At 38.1% G+C, this 22,387-nt stretch overlaps 2 protein-coding genes across 4 annotated transcripts in view; one reads left to right on the forward strand and one right to left on the reverse strand.

Annotated features, from left to right (window-relative positions):
* Positions 1 to 680: 680 nt before the first annotated feature.
* On the reverse strand, positions 681 to 19,841 carry igfbp2a (insulin-like growth factor binding protein 2a). 2 transcript variants are annotated; one of them, XM_080876872.1, is made up of 4 exons: positions 19,410 to 19,841; positions 3,992 to 4,173; positions 1,821 to 1,961; positions 681 to 1,433 (listed from the first exon to the last, which is right to left on the reverse strand). In XM_080876872.1, exons 1-4 carry the CDS (start codon positions 19,786 to 19,788, stop codon positions 1,281 to 1,283), a joined length of 855 nt encoding a protein of 284 aa, XP_080732998.1. In that variant the 5' UTR covers positions 19,789 to 19,841; the 3' UTR covers positions 681 to 1,280. The 2 variants fall into 2 exon arrangements, with proteins under 2 accessions (XP_080732998.1, XP_080732999.1); XM_080876873.1 differs by having other exon boundaries at positions 1,298 to 1,433; positions 1,754 to 1,961.
* Positions 19,659 to 22,387, forward strand: part of stk11ip (serine/threonine kinase 11 interacting protein) — a 50,211-nt gene continuing 47,482 nt past the window's right edge. For both annotated transcript variants that reach the window (XM_080876867.1, XM_080876868.1), the window contains exon 1: positions 19,659 to 19,791. In XM_080876867.1, the coding sequence (XP_080732993.1) occupies positions 19,787 to 19,791 (5 nt within the window). In that variant the 5' untranslated portion in view covers positions 19,659 to 19,786. The remainder of the gene's footprint in view (positions 19,792 to 22,387) is intronic.

Here is a 22,387-nt window from a genome sequence, read left to right on the forward strand (position 1 = left end):
TACGTTCACCATAGAAACATGAAATTATTTAGTTCAAATTACAAGTTTGAATCTTGTACATGTAACAACCACCCAATTTCATTTTTTTATAGGAAGGACTTTTTCTCCTTCTCATTGTTGCTTTGCGCTTGCCCACAGGTGATTTTTCCCTGTTGCTGGGTCTTGACCTTATAAAATAAAATGCTTGGAGATCACTGTTATTGTGAGATTTGATAATAGAGGACAGGGTAAATCAGGTTTTCTGCAGAATGTGATAAAATCCAAAGACCATGTTTTCTTCACACTTTCAGACCTGCAGTTTTGCTTGCTGGGGTCAGTATGAACAAGCTACAACTGCAAAGTCAATAAAGTATGCACCAAAATATAGATTATTTCAATTCAAAACGGTATGACTATATTTAATGTTTTCACTTGGGGAAATGCAGGCTATGGTATTATAAAACTGTCTATTCATACAGTAATGTGCAAAAGTCTTGACCCATCATTTCATAGGTCATTGTTAAGTGGGTTAAAACTTTAGAAGCTAGAAAAATCTGGCTTCTATGAAGAAAAACATAAAGAAATGAGGGATGGCTTGAGACTTTTGCAAAGACAGTCTAAATCTCCAAGGTTTGAACATTGTCAAGTTCACTCATTCATTCTGAAAAGCTTTCAAGTCATTCACATCACATGAATGATGACGTGCACAGATTGATTGTATCGTAGTTTTAATGGCATTATCTGTTTATCACTTACGGTCATGTCCTTCGGCTGAACATTTAATGCACGCTACTTCCAACAGGTACTACATTTCATCTTTAATACTTTGTATTAATAGCCAGGTGTACTCAAAGCCTAGTGTATAGTATTAAACCAACAGTAGTCTATAAGCTAGAGCATTAAAACACACCTCGAAACATCACATATGTTGAAGGCTTTTCATTTTTCAATGCATACAGTACAAAACACTGATAACAAAGCAATCCGAGCAAAGTCAAAATCACTAAAGCATAGTCACCGACGCTCCAGATGACGCCTACTGAATATCTAAGTGGGAAAAGGGAGTCTTATCTCCACTCACTCCCCTCTAAAAGTAATCTGCAGCTACATCTTACGCAGCAAGCTGGATTCTATCATTTAATCCTTTTTGGTGGTTAAGACTTCAAATGTCAGTGTCATTGTACGAACTAAAGACACATACGCACAGACAGATAATACATAGCTTACTCTGATGTTCTTTGTTCCCAACCTCTTTACAGTTTTTCTTTTTCCTTTTATGTTTTGGGATGTTTGATGCCACTTTAGATCTGGGCCATGTCAGGGAGCTCCAGCTCTGTGAGGTACTGGCTGCAGTTGGGGTCACCCCTCACGGTCGGAGCTGATGGGATGGGTCGGCCAGTGTGTGGGTCGACACACCAGCACTCCCCCCTCTGACCATGGAGAGACATCTTGCACTGAAAAACAGAATTTATGTTGTAGTTTTGTTACCTGCACGTTTCATGCTAAGCTAGCAGTCTTACTATACATGTTTTATAAAGTGCATGCACAAAAAGAAGCTTATCAGGTCACAATGTGCAGTCCCCCCTTTTTAGTAATTCGTGTTCAATTAGTTGAATTGTTATTATCATTATAATAATTATTAATACTGTTATTATTATTACTATTATTATTATCAGTATTATGATGAGAAAATGACTGTAGGATTTGATATGTCAGTGCAACGGATTATTTTGTTAGAGATGGTGGTTGCGATGCCCACCTCCCCTCTCCATACCTGCATATTATCAGTTGGGTATAACCTCTGGGCTTACCGCCCTCTTTCCCAAAAAGCCCAGAGTCACCTGTTTTAAGTTATACTGCCCCCTCTTGTCGCAGTTGGGGATATGCAGGGCATACAGGTCTTCCAGAGGACCTCTGTTATCTCTGAAGGGCATCTTGGATATCCGCTCGAGGACCTGGTCGAGTTCCTGCTGACACTGAGTCTTTAGAAAAAAGCAAACATAAGAACAACAAGCCTGTCACGTCCACAGCAAGGCTGTTATAATTAACTATAACTACATGTGAGTCACCTGCGTTTACAAAGGGCTGTTTTTTTCTCTTTCTTCTCGTAATAACAATTTGGATTTTCCTAAATCTTGGCTATTCACAGAATAATATTCAGAAAAACTGAAACTAACATTTTTGTGTTATTGTAAGGTCTTTACCTTATACCCTGCAATAAAAAGCACCTTGAGAATCAAAATCAGAATACTTTATTAATATCTGAGGAAATTATGTGGTCACAGTTGCTCTGAGACAGTAAGAACAGTAAGTAGATAAACTAAATTAAATAATACAATATATTGCAAAGTTACAAAACACAACAAAATAGCTCAAATTATAAATATCCCAGTATGTTACACAAATTAAATACATATGGTTGACATTGAGGTGTCCCTCTTGTCATACTGCACTTTGTTATTTTGTCTCTCGAAGATGTGAAAATAAACTATTGCGGTGTGTACGTGTGCTTTAGATGGCGATGAGGTGACTGTTGTTAGGATTTGACAGTGTATCAGTAAAATTTAATTTTCAAATAAAATAACCAAACAAAACTGAAACTGTGAAGCCAAATCACAAAAATGTACAGCTCGCTACTGCAAAATTGGCTCTACAGACATATTTTAAACAATTTGCACTATATGAATACTGCACCTTGTTTCATTTATATAGAAGTAAGAGTAGTTTATTGTTATATGCACACATTAATATAGACAGGGTGTTTATTCTGTAGAGTGCAATCCTTATTTTCTTAGACTCGTTTCAGATAGCAGTCATAGAAAGATTTGAATACAATAAATAAATAAAAATACTAAATTATTATAAATAAAGTTAAATAATACAAATAATAATAATAATAAGAAGAAGAAATAAAATAAAACTAATAAATAAAACCAGGATTCGAAAACACTAGAGAGACAGTACAAGTAATACATGTACAAACAATACAAACAATGACTTGAAGAGACTTGAGTTGTATTCATACTTTTATACTTACATCGTATATTTGTATTGTCTTTTATAATATTATTCAATCACTTTTTACCGTTAGGGAGTTTTGTTTTCAGTTTTACTGTATGAAAGGAGAAGTTGACCTTGACTCTTGTTGTACTGGAAAGAAAGGAATTTAATTCAATTCAACTGCAAAGCTGTAGCAAGTGTAACCCATGGGCATCCATAGTGGCATTTAGGTGTGCTGGAGCTTCAAGGCTCCCTCTGAAAATCAAACATCTGTTCATTCATGTGTCTTCTTAATCTTCACATTTTAAAAATTTATTTTAAAATCAATTAAAACCAATTTCTCCAATGCACATCAACAGCAGGTTTGCAAAGCTATTGGCACATTTTTGACTCGGTTCAGCTACAGCTAAAGGTCTTTCTGTTTATGAAAGTCACTTGTGAATAATGACTCATCGGTAACCCCCAGAAATCTTGTTGAGAAGTTCTAAAGTTCCCAGCAAAGCAATTTAACCTTTACCTGATTGTTTTAGTGGACAGATGATGGATAAAAATTATGAGGTTTTCTCAAAAATCTCACTCAGAGCAGGTCAGGGGTATTAAAGGTTGAGGGTTCGTCCATTTAAATATCTTCAATGCCGTCTAAAAGAACCTGCAGCACCAGAGGGGGGCAGCACATGTCTGTGAAGTCTGAGTGCAGCTGTTCCTCCACACTCAAAGGGACTACAGTAGATGTACTCAGTTTATACAATCTTATATCAACACTAAGCTCTGTTGCAGGGCATAATTCAGGCGATTTCACCTCAGCGTCTACATCTGATATGTGGCGCAAGCTTCATGTGATCCCAGTGTCTCAAAGCAAAATCTTACCAGACTTTAAAATAACCGATTATTGTAATGATCCCATGTGTTATTAAAATGTAACACATCAGTGTAAATACAGCTGCTAAAATCACATGAGTGTGACTTTGTTAAACCTCTACAGAAATTAAACAGACACGCCACTTCGCCTTGCCTGTTTGGGCCGAGTAGGTTTCACCTCTTCCACCTTATTGGTTTTCATCTTGGTCTTCATCTCCTGTCTGTGTTGGCGTACGGCGCTTTCCTTGGGCCCCAGCCAGGCGGCCTCTTTATTGGGCTTTCGGATACCGGGAATCTCGCTCGCGCCATGCTCCGGCTGCAGCTCCACAGCCTCTCCTGTGGATGATGGGTAATGACACAAAAGCAGCAGATTAAGATTTCATTCTAATGCTAAAAAGATCAAAAAGCTATAAAGAATTTTGTTTTGTTTTTTTGGTTGTTTGTTTTTTAACGGCTCAGTAACATTGTGCGGTTTAGCCAGGAAAGTTCTTATGGCTATTGTTCGGGGACACGTTGCTGACAACCTAGAGTGTCTTTGCACTTTCAACCACTCTGTTTCCCATTAACTGTCATTCTCTTGGTAATGAAACGGAATTTTCAGCTGCTGGAAGTGACAGGAGACACACTCCAGATTGCACAGATCATTTTTCAGAGCAACAAAAGAGGTGCTTAGAAAACCACTGATAGCCTTTTTACAGGGCAGAGGTGAGATTGACCTCCGAGACTGAGCTCCATCAGGAATAAATAATAACAGCATGTCCTTTGGAGTAACAGCAATAATTCCTAGCCAGATGGTGGAGTTACACCCAGGACCCATGTATTAACAAAAGTCTAAATTGTGAATTGTTACTAGGACGTGTTGAAACAAGACTTCAAAGCTAAAAACGGTTGTAAGATACAATGTCATCTCAAACAGTGTCTTGGTGACATAAATCAGCCTAATATCCATGTAAAGTAACTAATTTCAGAATTTATAGACTAAATAGGAAATAAAAGACATATATTCGCAAAAAACATTTTTCATTGTGTATGTAAGACATAGTTAGATAGACAATAAACACAATGTATCATTGTGGAGTTAAAGCTTCAGACTCCTCCAAATCTTTCACTGTTTTCTTCAGTGCATAATATGGTCATCTCAAGCACACGGCTCAGTTGAGCCAATCAGGGAAAGAAATGCTCTTAAAGGTAGGTTGGCAATGTTGAAGATGTAAAACAGCTTGTTTCAGACGATATATGATAAAAAACTGTAAAGTGTGACTCATGCAAATCTACCCTTGTATAAATCATGAAACTATGAAGCACAAGGTTCAACATAATCTGTTTGGTGTTTAAAAGCATTAAAATGTTTTAAATGCATTTTTTCCACTTAATTTCTATTCCATAGACAAAGAGCAATATGTGGCTGGGTTATTCATAGACTTGACAAAGGCATTTGACACTATAGATCATGATATATTAATAAGAAAACTGGAACGTTATGGTGTCAGAGGGGTAGTTTTAGATTGGGTCCGGAGTTATTTAAGTGACAGAAAGCAGTTTGTGAAAATAAATGGTGGTTGCTCCTTATGTATGGACATTGCTTGTGGTGTACCCCAAGGGTCAGTTTTGGGTCCAAAATTCTTCAACTTGTACATTAACGACATCTGTAAAGTGTCCAAAGTATTAAAAATGGTTCTCTTTGCTGACGATACAAACATTTTTTGCTCTGGTGATGATCTGCAGAATTTATTGGAGGATATGACTAATGAAATAAGTAAAGTGAAGTTCTGGCTTGATAAAAACAAATTATCATTAAATTTGAATAAATCTAAACTTATGTTATTTGGAAATAGTAGTTTAAATACAAATGCAAAGATTCAAATAAATGGTGTTGATATTGAAAGAGTCAGTGAAAATAAATTTCTGGGGGTAATAATAGATGAAAAACTTAACTGGAGAGCTCACGTAAGATATATTCATTCCAAAGTATCACGAAGCATTGCAGTACTAAACAAGGCAAAACAGGTATTCGACAGAACATCACTTCATATTCTCTACTGTTCACTGGTTTCACCATACTTAAGCTATTGTGCAGAGGTCTGGGGCAATAACTATAAAACCACATTACATTCACTTTTTACTCTTCAAAAGAAAGCAATTCGAATCATCCACAATGCAGGTTATAGGGAACATACAAACTCACTATTTTTGCAGTCTGAAATATTGAAAATTGACGATATAGTGAAATTCCAAACAGCACAAATTCTATTCAAAGCAAAAAATAAAGAACTGCCAGGTAATATTCAGAGTATGTTTTTTTTGAAAGAAGGAAGTTATAATTTAAGGGGTTTTTGTAACTTCAAAACAATGAAGGTACGTACTACAAGAAAAGGCTTTTGTGTTTCTGTTCAAGGAGTGAAACTATGGAACAAACTGAATATGGAATTAAAGCAATGTCCAAACATAAAACTGTTCAAAAAGAGTTATAAAAATATGATCTTCTCGATCTATAAAGAAAAGGAAAATATTTAAATTAAGTGAATGTCTCTATTTAAAAACAAACAAACAAAAAATTCATGATGTGATATTATAGTATATAGTATATCAGAAATCTGTTCACTATTTTTATTACAAATTATATCAGTAAGGAAGCTGACTAAATATTCACTGATAATTTATGGGACAGGGGTGGGATTAAATAAGTGTATACTTCTTCCCACTCCCTTTCAACATGTAAATTAATCAGAATGTTTTTTTGTATGTAATTTGTATAGTATTTTTTTTTCTCTCATTTCTTTTCTAAATGTACTTGTATATTGTTCACATGTTGAAATAAATTACCAATTACCAAATTACCAACACAGAACATACTGTATGTAACACATCTGTGTTTGTGGCTGTTTTTTTATTGTTTGTTTTACTTTTTGTTGCATTTTTACAAGCACGTCTCCTGAGCTTGTGATAGTTTATTTAACGCATTTGACTTTTCCACAAAATGTGTCCAAACCACTGTGAAATGTATCAGCACAATCAGTGAGTCACTGGAAATATTTCCTTTCTCTTAAGAGAGAAGAAACCCCACATTCTTGACCAGCTTATGAGCTGAGAAATGTTGGCTACTACTGAACTTGCGTCATGATGAAGTTTCCATGGTGGCTTTACAGTGTGAATCAGTCCCACGAGCAAATGTTAATGATGCTGATAAAAAATACAATGGATATAATCAAATATGTAAAGTTACACTGTATGGACAAAAGAGATGGGCCGCACTTGTCACAGGTGCATAAAATCAACCATGCAGTATACATTTGTGACAGAATGGGTCGTTCTAAAGATCTCACTGAATTCGAGTGTGATACTATGAAAGTTTTTCCCTCCTTGTTATTCCAAGATCAGCTGTTAGTGGTATTACTGCAAAGAGGAAGCATTTGGGACACATAGCAACTCAGTCATGAAGTAGCAGACCAAGCAAAGTTACAGAGCGGGGTCACTGAGTGCGTAAAAATCAACAACACTCTTTTCTGTCAGTAACTGCATGGCTTCAAACCTCCACTGACATTAACATCAGCACAAAAACTGTGAGCGGACAGCTTCATGGCAGGGTTTCCATGGCTGAGCAGCTTCCTGTAGGTGTGATGTGTACGAAAACCAGTGCTTTTGTCCATGTAGTGAAGGGGTGTCAAACATATGGCCCATTGGCCAAAAGTGGCCCAGTGGGTGGCTTTGGAAAAATGTGGAAATTTTAAAGAAGGACACCATAAAAATTGGACCTCTAACAGTATTTTCACGAGTTTAACTGTTTTCTTGCTGACAAAGATTTAACCTACAGCCTGTCATACAGCAGAGTGAAAACTTTTTTTTTTATTGTTAGTGTTCAATTTAAGACTGAAATGTTTCTTTTTTTTTAATCTTTACAATATCATTTTCTTTTTTTTATTGAAAATGGAATATTTTCTGTGCATTAAGTACATTTAATTTACACAATAAATTTATTTTTCATTTCCATGACAGTGTAAGCCCAGAGAGTCTTGCCGATGGGTCTTTGACTTACTGCAGCAGCATTTCTTTTTTCAATTTGGAAAAACTGAAATGTATCGCCAGAACTGCAATATTTGTTTCTAACCCATTTAAAGGCTGAACGGTGAAATAATTGACAGAAAATTCTTTCTTAAAATGTTTTTTAATCAGGTGTTCTAGCAAATTAAAAAATAACTAATTAAATATTAAATCAAATACCTGAGTTTTTGTTTGCGTCACATCTCCCACATTCATTTTTTTAAAACTTTTATTGCTTAAAAACATTTTATTGTGCAATTTTCTTTTTAGGTTTTTCTATGAAAAAAATCACATTGATGTTTGAGAAGTCTCGAAAACTCACAAAAACTCATGTATCAAATGTGATTCACGAAGCGTTCAGAGGTTTAGACATCTCAGGGATTTCCCTTACGTAAAGTAAGGGAAACATTTTTTAAGCTTTACTGCTCCAGCCCACTTAGGATTCAAGTGGGCTGTACATGGCCAGTGATTTAAATGGATTTGACACCCTTGATATTCTACTACTAATGCTACTAGTTGTACTGGTGCTACTTGTATTACTTCTACTTTGCCAAGGATTTATCATGGTGATTTTGACTGAAATTAGAAGATCCTAGTAAAACCACTTACCCCTGCGTCCATACACATCAAGCTTTTTTTTTTTTGGTTGTGCACAAGAGACCTACACAATATTAAGCAGGTGAGTTTAACAGTGGAGCTAATCGGTAAATACATATGTTTTTTAAAGCCTTGATTTGAGTTGGCAGCCCAAACATATAATACATAGAAGTCTATTTTATGCCACTACATTGATTTAATTGTGGTGTCTTTAAAATGAACTCCAAAATACAGATTTTCAGTTTTCTTTCTAAATGAAATCACCAAGCATGCTACTTGAATAAAAATGTGATCATCTACAGGAGGAACTGCTGTTGGCTTTTCCCTCCCAAAGAAAATGAGTGGCTTAATTCCTGAGAAGAATCAAGCCAAAGTTCAACAACGTTTTTTTCTTTTGTTTTTAATTTGGAGTGACTGTTGCTCAGGAGGCAGAGCAAATCAGCTGCCAACTGAAAAGTTGGTGGTTTAATGCCCAGCTCCTCTAGTCCGCATGTTGAAGTATCTGTGGGCAAGGTACTAAAACCTGAGTTTTGCCCATTGAAGTGAAAGTTAACCTAAAAGTGCTCGTATGAATGGGCTTGTAGTAAGAGAGCACTTTCAGTGCACAAATAGAGTTGAAAAGTTCTATGTAAGTACCAGTCCAAATATATGACTAGTAGTTAAGTGCTTAGCTAATAGTGTTTACTGATGAACATTTAAATATCCAAGTAAATGAGAAAGTGGGTCATTAAATAAAGTAGAATAAATGGAGTAGCACGTAAAATTACTAACACTAGCTAATAAATGGTAAGCTAAAAATAGATCAGATCCCATTTAAAATGTATATGGACTGGTACTTATATAACACTCTTCTACTCTAACTGTGAACTCAAAGCACTTTCTTACTACAAGCCTCAGCGTATTGCACACACTTCCATAGAAGTCCTCTTTTACCTATCATGTTAGCACCTTGTCTAACATTTTAAGTACACACTAATCAGGGGCAACTTGGCCAAAGTTTCTTTGAAGGCCATCTTAAGAAAGGAGCCCAGTAGTTATGTTCTAATCCATAAAAACTCTACATTGGCGAGGAATTAAACCCAGGCCCCCTGTGTGGCAGGTGAGAATTCTTCCATTGTGCCCAAATGAACACAAATAAACATGAGAAAAGCTGTGTGGGCGAATCATATGAAAAAAAAAAGGATCAAAAGAAAAATCACCAAATTCGGTAGGATTAATCCTGTGTGTCGATTTTAATCCTTTTAAAGCAGAAATACACATTCCCAGAGGAGCAAACAATGCCCTCAGTGACACTGGCGTTAAAACAGGAACCTTAAATTTAAATTTAGGGACAACTGCCTCTTCAAGTCCCTGTAGAAATTCCTCCAGGCAGCTTTCATTTACTTCACCCGTCTCTCCTCGGCTTGGAGTCTTGTTAAACATTAACCTAAAAGCACAAAAAAGCTCTCCAGACAGATGGAGCAAACAAAGAAAGAGGCCATCAGGTCCAGCCCAACTTGTTGTCTCTGACAACAGAACATACTTTGGAGTTGAGGGTTGGCAGGGAGTGGAAGAGGAGCGTCTTTCCAAACCAGCAGATTTTCGATGAAAAGATGTTACATGATGCGCATTCTTGCTGCTACAAGTAATATTTCACAAGGTGAATTTATGAGTCAGGACACTGTGTCTTTTTGCTGAACTTTTGGTGGAAATCGTGTATTTCGCTTATGCAGGGTTTCACTTGACACCTGAACGAAAGAAGGGAAATAAGCAGAGACAGTAAAGAAGGTCAAATAGTTGGCCAATCAAGTGGATAGTTCGCAGCTATGCAGACCAAGCTTTACAATGCAGACTTGTGGAAATGTATTTAAATGAAAGCGGCGATGGTGGACTGAGGAGGCATTCCCTGTACCCTGCAAGAGGTAAATTTGACATCCGGTTATAGAATATGATTACAAAAGGCCTAAGAAAGAGCAGGAGAAAGGAAATTTCAAACGAAACAATAACAAGGTGCTGGCGCCCGTTGCCATCAGATAGATCTAGTGTTGTTGGACTTGAGTTCCCCCTACAATGCTGCACTGTGCTCTCTCTGGATTTTCTTTGAGGAAAGCATTTCTTTCCTAAAAGGGGCAAAAGTCAGATGTTCAGATGAGATGTTCACTAAAAGTCTGGGCAGGCACAGACACACACATGAATACACAATCTATAGCAGTACGCTTCCTCTTCAACGCACATACGCACACACAAATACAAAGGGTCAGGACCCCACTTTTAGGGGGCACTAGGCCTCTGCAGTATAAACCACTCCATAGCAGTGGGCTGGAGATCAGCAGCATCAACAGAGCAGCAGGCCTACTGTCCAGTCTACTGCTTGAATTAATCCCTACACAATAGCCTGAGAGGCTTCCTTTCTATATCTGATCCATGTTGAATTCCCAGGTGGCACGTAGGCCAGAAGTGTCATGTCTGATTGTCCAGATTTTGGTCAAGTGAGCAAATGACAGACTTGGCCAAGCCATAGAGAATGGAAAGGTTCAGAAAGGAAATCTCCAAGCACCAAGCATTCTTGCTCCATCGTATACATATTATAACTGAGTACTGTGCAAAAGTCTTGTGGCACCCTTCATTTGTTTACGTTTTGCTGGGAAAATTTGGAAATAGGCGCAACAATTCAATAAAATATGCAAACATACATGGAAATGCAGTATATAAACCACGAACAGAGAATATTTGGTGAGACCACCTTTATTCTTCAAACACAGTCCAAACTCTCTCAGGCAGCTTTCTTGTCCTTTCTTTAAGTAGTCTTCAGGAATAGTTCTCCAGGCTTCTTGAAGGACATTCAAATGCCTCATACCTCCATCTGACCTGTTGCCACTGATTTTCAGTTGAGTTCTTGTGTAATTTTCAGACGTCAGCCTTTTCTCCCTGTTTCCCTTCCTTATGAATGGCTTCTTGACAGAACATTTCTAATAAGCTTTAATGAAAAGTATATTGGCCAGATGTATCTTTCAGGGCCTTTCAGGATTTTTTTCTATTTCTTAAAACATGGATTTTAGGTATTGTTCATCTGCTGTAGCTATTTTGTCACGACTGACACTTCTTCGTTTGTCCGCCAGTTGTCCAGTTTCCTCATTTTTTGTAATAACACATTGCACACCATGCTGAGAAAAACCAAATGTTCAGCTAACAGCTTTTTAGGGAGCACCATGTTAGTGCAAAAATGCTATTTTTTTGTCAGTCAAACTGCTCTATGTTTGGCATATTTTGTTGATTAAAGAAATTGGAACAAATTCAGGGTTTTTCCAACAGGCCAACAGTAACAAAATGTCTAAAGATACAATTTAAAATAGGTTCTTTGCTAAGTTGTCTGCTACATATCGACACAACACTAACCATTTTTTGAATTAGATGTCTTTTCTCATGCTTGAATGATTCATATGTTAGTGTTAAGTGGCTTTGAAAGACTTCCAGAAAGCCTGGAGAAATATTGCTCAAGAAAAAATAACAACAAAGTCTGGCTCCTTACAAAATATAAGGAAATGAGGGGTGGCTCGAGACTTTTGGACTACTGGAGGTACAGCTACTGTCCATTAAAAATGGGGCTCTAAACTTATAATAATGTTAGGGAGCTGCAGACATCTATATTGAACTTCTAACTGATTAACTGCTAGCCTAACCTAAGCCCAGTATGAAGATACGAGCGGTCAAAAACAATATTTGATTTATATTTGGCAGATCTTGCACTTCTGCTTTTGCAACTCTAGGTTCTTGAAGGCTCCTTCAATTTTCAAAATCGCACGCCTTGTTGATTTCAATTTCAGAAAAGTCTGAGGGATCCAAATCTGGCAAGTAGGTTTGGGTTGGTATTAAGCACAGAATGTGACCATGTGGCAAAATAACAATCACAATGGCATGAGCAGTGGTTAATGTAATTTCCAACAAATGACTCCCCATCAAGTCATGTCAGGACAGTGCCCGTGGTCAAAATTGAGACTTCCAAGGACTGACTCAATACAAGCAACCTTTCTGAAAGTTGTACTAGAAATGCCCACCTTGAACTTTAAATCAAGTAAGTTTTGAAAGGTTCCAAGACTGGAAATCACTGTAATTAACTCAAACAATCTTCTCTGACAATTATTTCTGTCTGTTTAAATCTTTGCTGAAGTGTAACTCCAGAGACATCCACTAACTAGGTCAAGCTTCATACACAGATATACTATATGCGTTACTTTTGGCTACCACTTACTCAATTAGAAGTTTGCATATTTTGTGTGTTTGCACACAAAGGTAAAAGGGGAAAAAATTAAGAACAAATGAAGCATCTCTCTGACTCTCAGTAAGTGGAAACAACAGTTACCCAAAAATGATCTCTTTAAATTTTAGAGGCTTTAAAAGGCACAGCTTTTCTCTGTTAACTTCTTAAACATCGCTCTAAGGTGTGAAATAAATAGGTCATATGTCAATGAGTAGATTTATTACAGACTATAATCCATTACAAGACCTAGTGGAGCTGTTTTCTGGAAACACAAACTCAGCAGAGTTTAGATATGTTTACCTTGCAGGCTTTTTGGCCTGCAACAGCCATCTGAAAGCAGGCTGTTGCACAGGCTCCAGCATGTATGTATGCTCTGTGGTATCCAAGACTAGGCATCACTACCGGCAGCCCTGGGTGAACTTTGGGCAGATTTTACACGGCCTAAACAGAGGCAAGCTGTAACACGACAACGCTTAGAGTGCATCACGCTGGCAATAATACTCTGCTACAAACCTTGTACCTCAAAGGTCTACTTTTTAGGAACTGATCATGGTTTTCGTGGTGATGTCATTCTTATCCTATTAATCTTTCAACTAAAGTCACAATAAACAATTACATTATAATAACTTTTTAGCATTTTTTAACTATAATGTTTATGGACTGAAACAAGCAAAGGAATAAAAAAAGGCTGTGGGATGGTACAAAAAAATCTAAAAGAATGCACATTTTGTACTTTTTGACAAACATTTAGATAGAGTCATGATGTTTGCAAGCCCTGAAATACACTCTGTGTGTTTTGGTCAGTAACAATGATTGTAAACTTGACTTTTATCTGTTTAGAAAAAAACTAAATAAGGCACCATTAAATAGATTTCTTTAAACAATGACAACAAAAACAGTTTTTTCTTTGGCTAGGACATGACTTCGATTATAACAAAAATATTATTAGACTTGTACTATTAACTACTGCCACTAGACTATAATAGATTAGGCTTGTAAATCAAAGAATCTTCCCCGATTCTCTACACAGTTTTATCAGAATTAGCTATTGTTTATCTATTATTTAGAAACATGAGTTAATCATTAATTTGTTTTTAAACAATATTTAGTTTTCACTGTTTGCTAACTACAAGTTACTAGGGTTGGTACTTTCAGCTGCTCCCTTTTCCCCTTTTTCTAAAAATCCTCCCACTTATTTGTGCTTGGGAGTACACTAGCCATCAACCTTCCATGTATAATGCATGTGTTAACCACTACACTACAGAGTTAGATGTTAATCAAAAGTGTCAGTTCACAAACTTCTAATTATCTATCATTGTACCATTTTTTTAATAAAATAAAGGTTGCACATATTTTGGTGCTCATCATCAAGCTTCTGCCATAATTCTGGGTGGATATTTGACCACTCTTCTTGGCAAAACTATCGGTGTTCATTAATTTCGTTGGTTTCCTGGAATGGACCTGATATTAAAATGTAGTCAACAAATTTTCAATAGGATTGAGTTCTAAGCTTTGGAGCTCCAGAAGAGATTATAGAAGATTAACAGTTACAGATGCCAAGATCACCCATTCAAACAATTGTACCTAACTACAACTTATTTGAACGTGTCACCGCTTTGTAATGGTCTGAAAGAAGACCCTTAGGTGAGAGGAAATTGGTTTGGATGTGTAGGGTCAGGTCTACCATGACCTGGAAACTACATCAGTGTTGACAGTTAGAGGGTGCTGAACAAGAAAAAAGCCCCTGCTTAAAAATTGGCACCTTCCAACTCGGCTGACATTTGCAGTTCCCCATATTGACAGGTCAAATGTCTTCTAGGAAAGTTTTATGGTCAGATGAGACAAAGATTGAGCTATCTGGCCACAGTGGTAAGAAGTGTTTTTGGAGCCGTCAAAGTAAGACTTTCAAACCAAAGAAGACTATACCAACTGTCAAGAATGGCTGTGGTAGTATCATGTTCTTGGAGCTGTTTTGCTACCACTGGTACTGGTACATTGGATATAATTGAGTGAAGAAGAAGTACCTTCAAATCCTTCAACTTCACCTCAAATCATGAGCCATATGGTTGAAACTTGGACACATCTGGGTGCTCTAACAGGACAATAATCCCAAGCACACATCAAAACTGGCTTTGGAATGGAAAGCAGGCTAACATTAAGTTTCTGGAATAGCCTTCACAAAGCCCCAACATCAACCCTATTGAAAGTTTGTAGACTATGCTTAAAGGTTGGATGCCAATTTAAATGAACTCAATCAATTCTACCAGGAAGAGTGGTCAAATAAAAACTTACACTCTGGAAAAAGAACAGATCAAAGAAAGCATTAAAAGACCAAACTTGTGCCTTTGAGCTGATGATCTTCTTACGACAACTGTAGGTCTTTCTCATACTTTTTAAGAATTTGTCCTTTATTAAAACAAGCTCAGAAACTGCCCCCATTTACACTCCCAGTTTCAGTTGCATTTCAGACAGTGTTTGTATTGTCTTAAATCACCCTTGACCAATCTGGAGGCTGGGAAGTTATTCTGGTTCTCAATAGGCAAGAGGAGATTCTTGGCACGGATATGCGTGAAGTTGACGCCTCAGGGGGAGATGGCATAAATACCCATTTTGGGCAAGATTATCTCGGAGCTATTTCAGTCCTGCAGGCTCCGTCTGAATGCCCCTGCAGGTACACAGGAATGCCCCCTGTCAGCTAACAGTGTTATTTCAGCAACCAGATGTCACAGGAGTCCCCCCCGTTCTTTCCACCTCATTTCCCATCTCCATAACAGCAAAAGTAACACTGGAAGACGGTTGTTTTGAGTGGTTGGTTGATTAACAGTACGTTTAGTAAGGTGTTGTTAAGGGGACAACAGCATTTGCTTCACTCTTTTGAAATCTTGTGTGCAGGAACTGGCTCTATTTGGAGCTTTTTTTTATCAACATGTTCTCTTTCGAGGTTGTATCTGTATGATTCCAGTCAAAACAATTAAACGCCCATCCAATCTGTTTAAAGGAACCTTTATTTGGATCCAGGTTTCTGTGGGAATGGAATATCAAGTGATACTGTGCATAAACACAGGGTAGTGGGAAAAATGTGGGTGTTAATTTTAAATAGGAAGACATTTCAGCTCAAAATCAAGTAAATAGGATAACTTTATTGCCATTTTGTTGTGTCTGAAAAAACGTACGCTCTGATATTTTATATCATTATATTCTTAGAATCCAATTTTCTAACCAGGTCACGGGTTCATTTATGGAACATTATTTTGCAAGGGAGTATCCCATTTCTTTCTCCCTTTTTCACCACATTACAGTGACCACTTTGACATTTCAGATCTGTTAATCTTCACGGTCTGTGTCAAGTGCCAGCAATCATCTCAGGATCTCTATCCTAACAGTTTGATCCTGTTGAATCCAATCCAGGATATTCAAGACTCCACAAAAACAGTTGGATATTAGGTTTATCAAAGTAGGCTTCAAAGAAATGTCATTACAGTATATAAATTTCTTATATGAAAACCAGAGTGGGAAAGATGCACCAACATGTTGATCTGAATGGTTTCAGTATAAAGTCTGAGAGCTAAATATTGTCTAAAAGCATATCCACACTGTCATATATATATATATATATAGCATACATATAGCAGATTTTAAATCAGATTTTGACTTCAAGTGAATTGACTAACGCAACTCAAGAACTTGAAAATTTGTATTTCCTTTATGTATTTCATCTCATAAAGGGCAGCCTTTTTACTAGCATATGCTAGACGATTTCTTTTTTTTTTTTTTTTTTTTGGGGGGGGGGGGGGTGTTAAAGCAAAAGCTATATGTCTTTGAATGTACAATTAGCACATACACTTTCAGTGTATTATACTTTACTTATCATGAGATGGTTATAATAATACACTGATGCAGACAACTATCATTTAAACCAGGAACTCAATGATCCCGCGAACAGAGCTGAATTGTGTAGTTTGTGCAGTAGATCTGACCAACATGCATGAGCTTAATCTTAGAAATCCTATCTCGATCAGGCTGTAGACAAACGTATTCTTTACACACCTAATTATAAATGAGTCAGTTTTCTTTCACTCCCAGTCAAAAACCTTCATTATTTGTACAAAGAGTTTTAATACGAATCTAACATGACACTGAAAGGAATTTTCAGTGATGAAGCAATATCTGTTACCAAGTTATGCTATTAATTAGGTGCTTTAGTCAGAACAAAGCACTGTAACCTCAACCACAGACACATATGCCGAAAGCATCACTGCAGTCTTTATCTCACAGTAATGTGTTCCTTTCCTATTTGCTATCTTGTTTTGAGTATTTTCACTGATATTTTTCATTCATCTCTTGTCATAAGCCTAATCAGACTTTTGGTTTTGATTGCAAACAATAATTTAATATCACCCAATCTTCTATATCTTCCTATTCTAACTTTTAACAAAAAGCTGTGCATTACTTTTTTTCTTCTTTTCTTTTCTTTCCTTTTTTCCCTACATGATTATTCTTGGATCAAAGAAATAGGTGCTCTGACCTTTGGCCTCTTTGCTGCGGGTCACTTGTAGTGTTGATTAGAGAGATTATAGGGACTCTGCAGCTGCTCTCGGTGCACTCTTGTATACCTATGATCAGATAAATTCTTTTGAAGAAAAAAAACTGTAAAAATGCCACCTCTAAGTAGACACAGCTTGCTGTTCCTTGTCTTTGTTCCTTTTTAAAAGCTGACATGCTAAATGGACAAAGAAGAAGATGATGTCAGGATGATGTGTATTTATATAAACATCCAAATAAAGCAGCTGTACTATTTCGTCATTTGATTCCTTGCCCAGATGCCAAATCAGCTCAAGAATCACCTCCTCAGGGATCAAATAAATAAAACTACTTAATTATTAAATTAATCTTTTTCCCCCCAGATTAATTCCTGGAATAAAGTGAATGCAATGGGTATTAACCAGAACATTTAAAGGCTGCTCTTCATCATCCAGAGACCTCTGTGAGCTGCTTTGTGTTTTTGCTTTTTGCAGATGACTTACGTATCGCAAAAGCTCAGACTCCACGACAAATCAACCTAGCACCTATTAGTGTAGTATCTTTGAAAAAATGATGGGATGAGCAGCAATTTATTCTTTTGTGACTCTTGAAATTAGCCTCAGGAAAGTGTTTCCAGCCTCACTTCGGTAAAAAAAAAAAAAAAAAAATCTAACTTTCTTTCATCTTCTGGCCCCAAGAAAGCTCTGCATGTCACTTAGACCACTCACTGTAATGCTGCATGAGTTTCAGACTTCACTCTTCCATCTGCAGCAGCATTAGCACCAAAGCTTTTATCCACAACATCTCCAGGTTCAGCTTTTAGGGCTTATTTCTAAGCTTTTACCAGTTTTTTTGGACACGTCGAACTAAATCTTGAAACCTTCAACCCGGGGAACCAGGCGCCAAAAACCTCAGAGAACGCAAAGAAATAGTGATGTCTAACAAGCCTTTACACGATGTGCCCATGTAGTCTGCTCTCTGGTTTTGCTCTTGTGTAACTCTCAGTTCATTCCTTTACATGCACTATTCACGTGAGCATAACCAAGCAATTATTGAGGCTGATGATTAAATCACAAAATGCATCACAAAGCTTTTTTTGACCTCTTGTGTTCAGGGAGTGGGGGTTACACATGGGTCCTGTTTTTGGTAATTTCTCTATGTTCCAGGACTCCAGTGCCCAAAGTAAACATGTGTCAGTCTGAAGGTAAACTCTGACAAAGCATGGATTTTGGAAATGAGTAAAAATCACACCCCGGTTGGCCCCACTCTACATTCATTGACTGTGTTTTGCGGCCTCAAATTCAGCCAGTTAATGAGGCTGTTTGCTTTTCTTCCTCACTGTGACCTGCCCTTGTTCAAACACAAACCACATAAGCCTCGCTGGCTCCAGGCTTCATTGTGATCCTCCAGCGTATACATCCAGGTAGGCAGCCTACAGTTAATGGAGTCAGTGTCAAAGCCAGTCTATAGTTAGGTCTAGTCAAAGCCTAAAGTCCACTTTTCCAATCAACGTGGCATTCCTTCAGCGTTCTCCCTCTCTACTTATATATTTCTTTCTCTCCACTCCCCTGGGGGAAATGTCAACATCAATACTACACTGTTTTCTGTGTCCATCCCACTGAGTACAACTTCTGGGGCTTTTGCAGGTGACTAACTCTGCTGCAGTGTTTTAAAGGCAGCTTTTTCAGGAGGGCCAGCTGTGTGGTGCACAGCTGAGATGAGCTGTGCAGAGTGGCTGTTCCTTTATCTCTTGTGTTTATTTCTCTGCGTGCACACTAGAATGACCCAATGCACATTACATCCCCCGCCTTGCAAAATGCTTTAAAAACTAGTCATTTGCTGTAGCACAAATTATAAAATGACACCCCTCAAATGCGTGGCAATGCAAAGGCCATGTATGAATGTAGCAATCTAGCAACTATGAGATGCTGAAATCTGCGTGAAATACAAACTCGCAGTTTATTTAAAGGTGTTTAAAAGAGGGGAAACATGGTTTAGTATCATAAATATGCAGTGAAGAGGAATATGGACAACTTCCCTGATGAGTCCCCTTTTCAGCCAGATTAGGGCTTAGCCTTCATGACAATGCAATATTTCTGCACTGTTTCTCAGCCTGCAGTCTAGACAGTGTCATTAAAAATTGATAGAAGAAAAGCAGGTTTCCGGTAAACTGACTGACCGCTGGTTTGCTCCCGCTGCTCCTGGCTGTGGGCGCTTGCCTCGGTGTCCACTTTGCGCCGACATTGCCCCTGGCCCTGCACCAGTTGCTCCAGGGGAAGCTCCGAGTCGGGCGTCGGGTAGCATCGCAGACCGGTGGAGCACCTCGGGGCGTACACGCCACACAGCTCGCCCTCTTGCCGGGCGCACACGGGGCAGCACCCGCAGCCCGGTTCGCGCACTATCTCCGCGCATGTCTCGGTGAGCTTTGGGCACAGCGCCTGGCGCTCCGCGGTACAGCCCGGGCAGCGGAACACCATCTCGGCCAGAGAGGCACCGGCCAGAGACACGGAGAGGATCAGCAAGCTGCAGCCCGCGTACAACAGCATCGTTACAGACATGAGGTTTGGGGGAATTATTATGGGGCAGTGGAAGGCAATCACAAGTGTGGGGGTGTGTGTGGGGGGGAGAGAAGGAGCAGAAATGTGCACGCGAACAGGTGAAGCCGGGGGGCTGGGAGGTCTGCTGGGTCCTACACATTCCCAGGTTTGCTCTCGGGGCCAAAGAAAACTTGTGTTCATTAGGGAGGAAATAGGAAGATTATAGGATTTCCTTCACGGGGAAGAGCAGTTGTGACACTTTCTCATTATATTTCTCGATGGCGTGTTTTATTGGAAAGATCAAATCATCATCATTATCTTTAAATGACCTGCACTGCTGCTCCCCAGCTGAACCAGTTACATCAGACCTTTTTTATGGCCGTATCAAGGCAAAATTAACCTCTTATAGGCGATTACTGGCAAACTATTCACAAATGAAAAACAGGTTTGTTTGTTTTTTACCAAAAGCGATGTGAGGCTTGAAGTTGAGCTCAAAAAAGAGAGAGAAAAAGACAGCTTGCATATTCAAAGACTACTTTACATTAGCCTGTTTGTTTCAATCAGCACCTTCTCCCCTCAACTCCCAAGAATGTATAAACAAACAAACAAACAAACAAACAAACAAACAAACAAACAAACAAACAAACAAACAAACAAACAAACAAAAGGACTATGTGCAGAGTATTCCTTACATGGAAAGACATCCCCACAGTGGCTGACATGTCAATTGACACTCAATTAAAATTTGCCAGCTGCTACCAGCCTATATACCTGTGTACAGTGATGCTACTGTGTGTGTTACACAGCAGTGTTTCCTATTGATTGGTGAGGCCAAGCCTTGAGGTGTCGCGCTCGCCCGCTAAACAAGCGCCATATTAACCCCGTCCAGTGCACCAGACTAATAGGTGTTTATCCAAGGGCCCAGAAATAGAAACGGCATGTGTAACCTTACTCCGCAGATATAAATGCAGATTATTTTGTTTTGTGGGTACCCACTGATTTCATGCTATTTAGCCCCATTCAAGATCGGCATCCCTGGCTCACCTTGGAGGTATGGGGAGGGAGAAAGGGCACATTTGAAGCTGCTTTATATCTCGGGGGTGTGAGTTAGGGGGATGCATAAAAGGCTGTTTGCACATAGAACCTCATATGTCATCCAAAAACCATGGATGGAAAAGCAGTGGGGAGAAAGCCGGTAATGTGTCTGGGATGGTCACCAGCTTATAGGCCTAACACGCCACAGTATCTGCCCCTGTGTGCAAAGTGATCCCCACCAAGGTCAGTTACTTAAATTCCTCCCCATGGACTTATTAAAAAAAACACAAACTCTGGATAAATTCTACATTTATAGAGACAAATATGGGATCACTGATGTGCTATGTGCTTCAGTCTGTATACAGAGGGAGTTCTTTATGTAAGAGCCCATCCCGGAAATGGATACAATCACCCCAGGGGGCACTTGAATAATAAATAAATAATAGTTATACAGCAAAACATTATTATTCGAATACATGGGAAAATAATAGGTAAGTAAGGAACAGGTAAATAATAGGTAAGACTGTTCTAGGCCAATAATAGGTAAGTAAATACTAGATAAGAAAGTACTAGGTAAGTAATACGTAGGTAAATAATATGCCAGCAGTAGCTAAGTAAGTAATAGGTAAGTACGCAATAGGCAAATGTGTTTAAAAAATGTTTCTAATAGAATTTGCAAACAATATAAAGAAATTAAATGATTAGCCCTGATAAACAGCTGGCTAGAATTATGGCCAAAACGTTAGAAAAGTCTAACTAAACTCTCACATAAGCCAAAAAGAAAAAAATATTAATTAATGACTAGATTTAGTCAAATCATGAATAAACTGAACAGAGTTGCAGATAAAAATAGTACATGAATTACTGAAAGAGTAAGCCAGTAAACATAGCTGAACAGTTCAAACTGTTAGCAGAATTTTTGTTTGAGAAAACAGTAATCTGGAAGTAGTTCAGATCACATTGAGATCAGATCAACATGAGAGGTGTTGCTGATGACAAGGCTCGTGAATCTATCGGTGAGGTCATTGCCGATATATTAGATAGGAAATGTATATGCTTCAATAGCACTTAAAGCACATAAATACCTAATTAAAACTAAAAATTCCTAATTTGAATAAGCCAATAGAGTTCCATCTATCTTGAAAAGAATCTCTCATTGTTGATGAATTATTCAAACTCCTATCTAGCCAGTGGAGAGATGAATCACTATCTTACCGATTAATATGATGTATTTAGTTAATTTTACACTGCTAGGCCTCACTGCAAGCCTGTTACTTCACAGTCATCTCTAATTTCAAAATGCATTGTCATTTAAAACAAATAAGAATAAAACCGAGTTTACTAAGATTATTGGACTCTCCTGGCATCTTATCAGTGAAAACAAGTCCATTTTTTACACTTTGACAATGAATGAGTGCACTGTTTAAAGTCTGGCTTTGATTACTGACTTAAATACAGTTTCCCTTTACTTGGATTACTGATTGGATAAGTAAAAGCAATGAGCAGGGAGTTAGGAAAATAATATATCATCCTGTTAGTGGGGTTAGTGGGAGTTACCAAGGTCACACGAACAGCAGATACGCAG

This window comes from Rhamphochromis sp. 'chilingali' (genome assembly GCF_963969265.1).
Source record: "Rhamphochromis sp. 'chilingali' genome assembly, chromosome: 3".
In the NCBI taxonomy this organism is placed as follows: domain Eukaryota; kingdom Metazoa; phylum Chordata; class Actinopteri; order Cichliformes; family Cichlidae; genus Rhamphochromis; species Rhamphochromis sp. 'chilingali'.

Coding starts and splice junctions, on each gene's coding strand:
- igfbp2a (XM_080876872.1), bottom strand. CDS start 19,788: ATGTCTGTAACGATGCTGTTGTACGCGGGCTGCAGCTTGCTGATCCTC. Junction 1,962..3,991: donor AACCTACTCGGCCCAAACAG/GCAAGGCGAAGT, acceptor TTTTTTCTAAAG/ACTCAGTGTCAGCAGGAACT. Junction 1,434..1,820: donor GGCAGTATAACTTAAAACAG/GTGACTCTGGGC, acceptor TCTGTTTTTCAG/TGCAAGATGTCTCTCCATGG.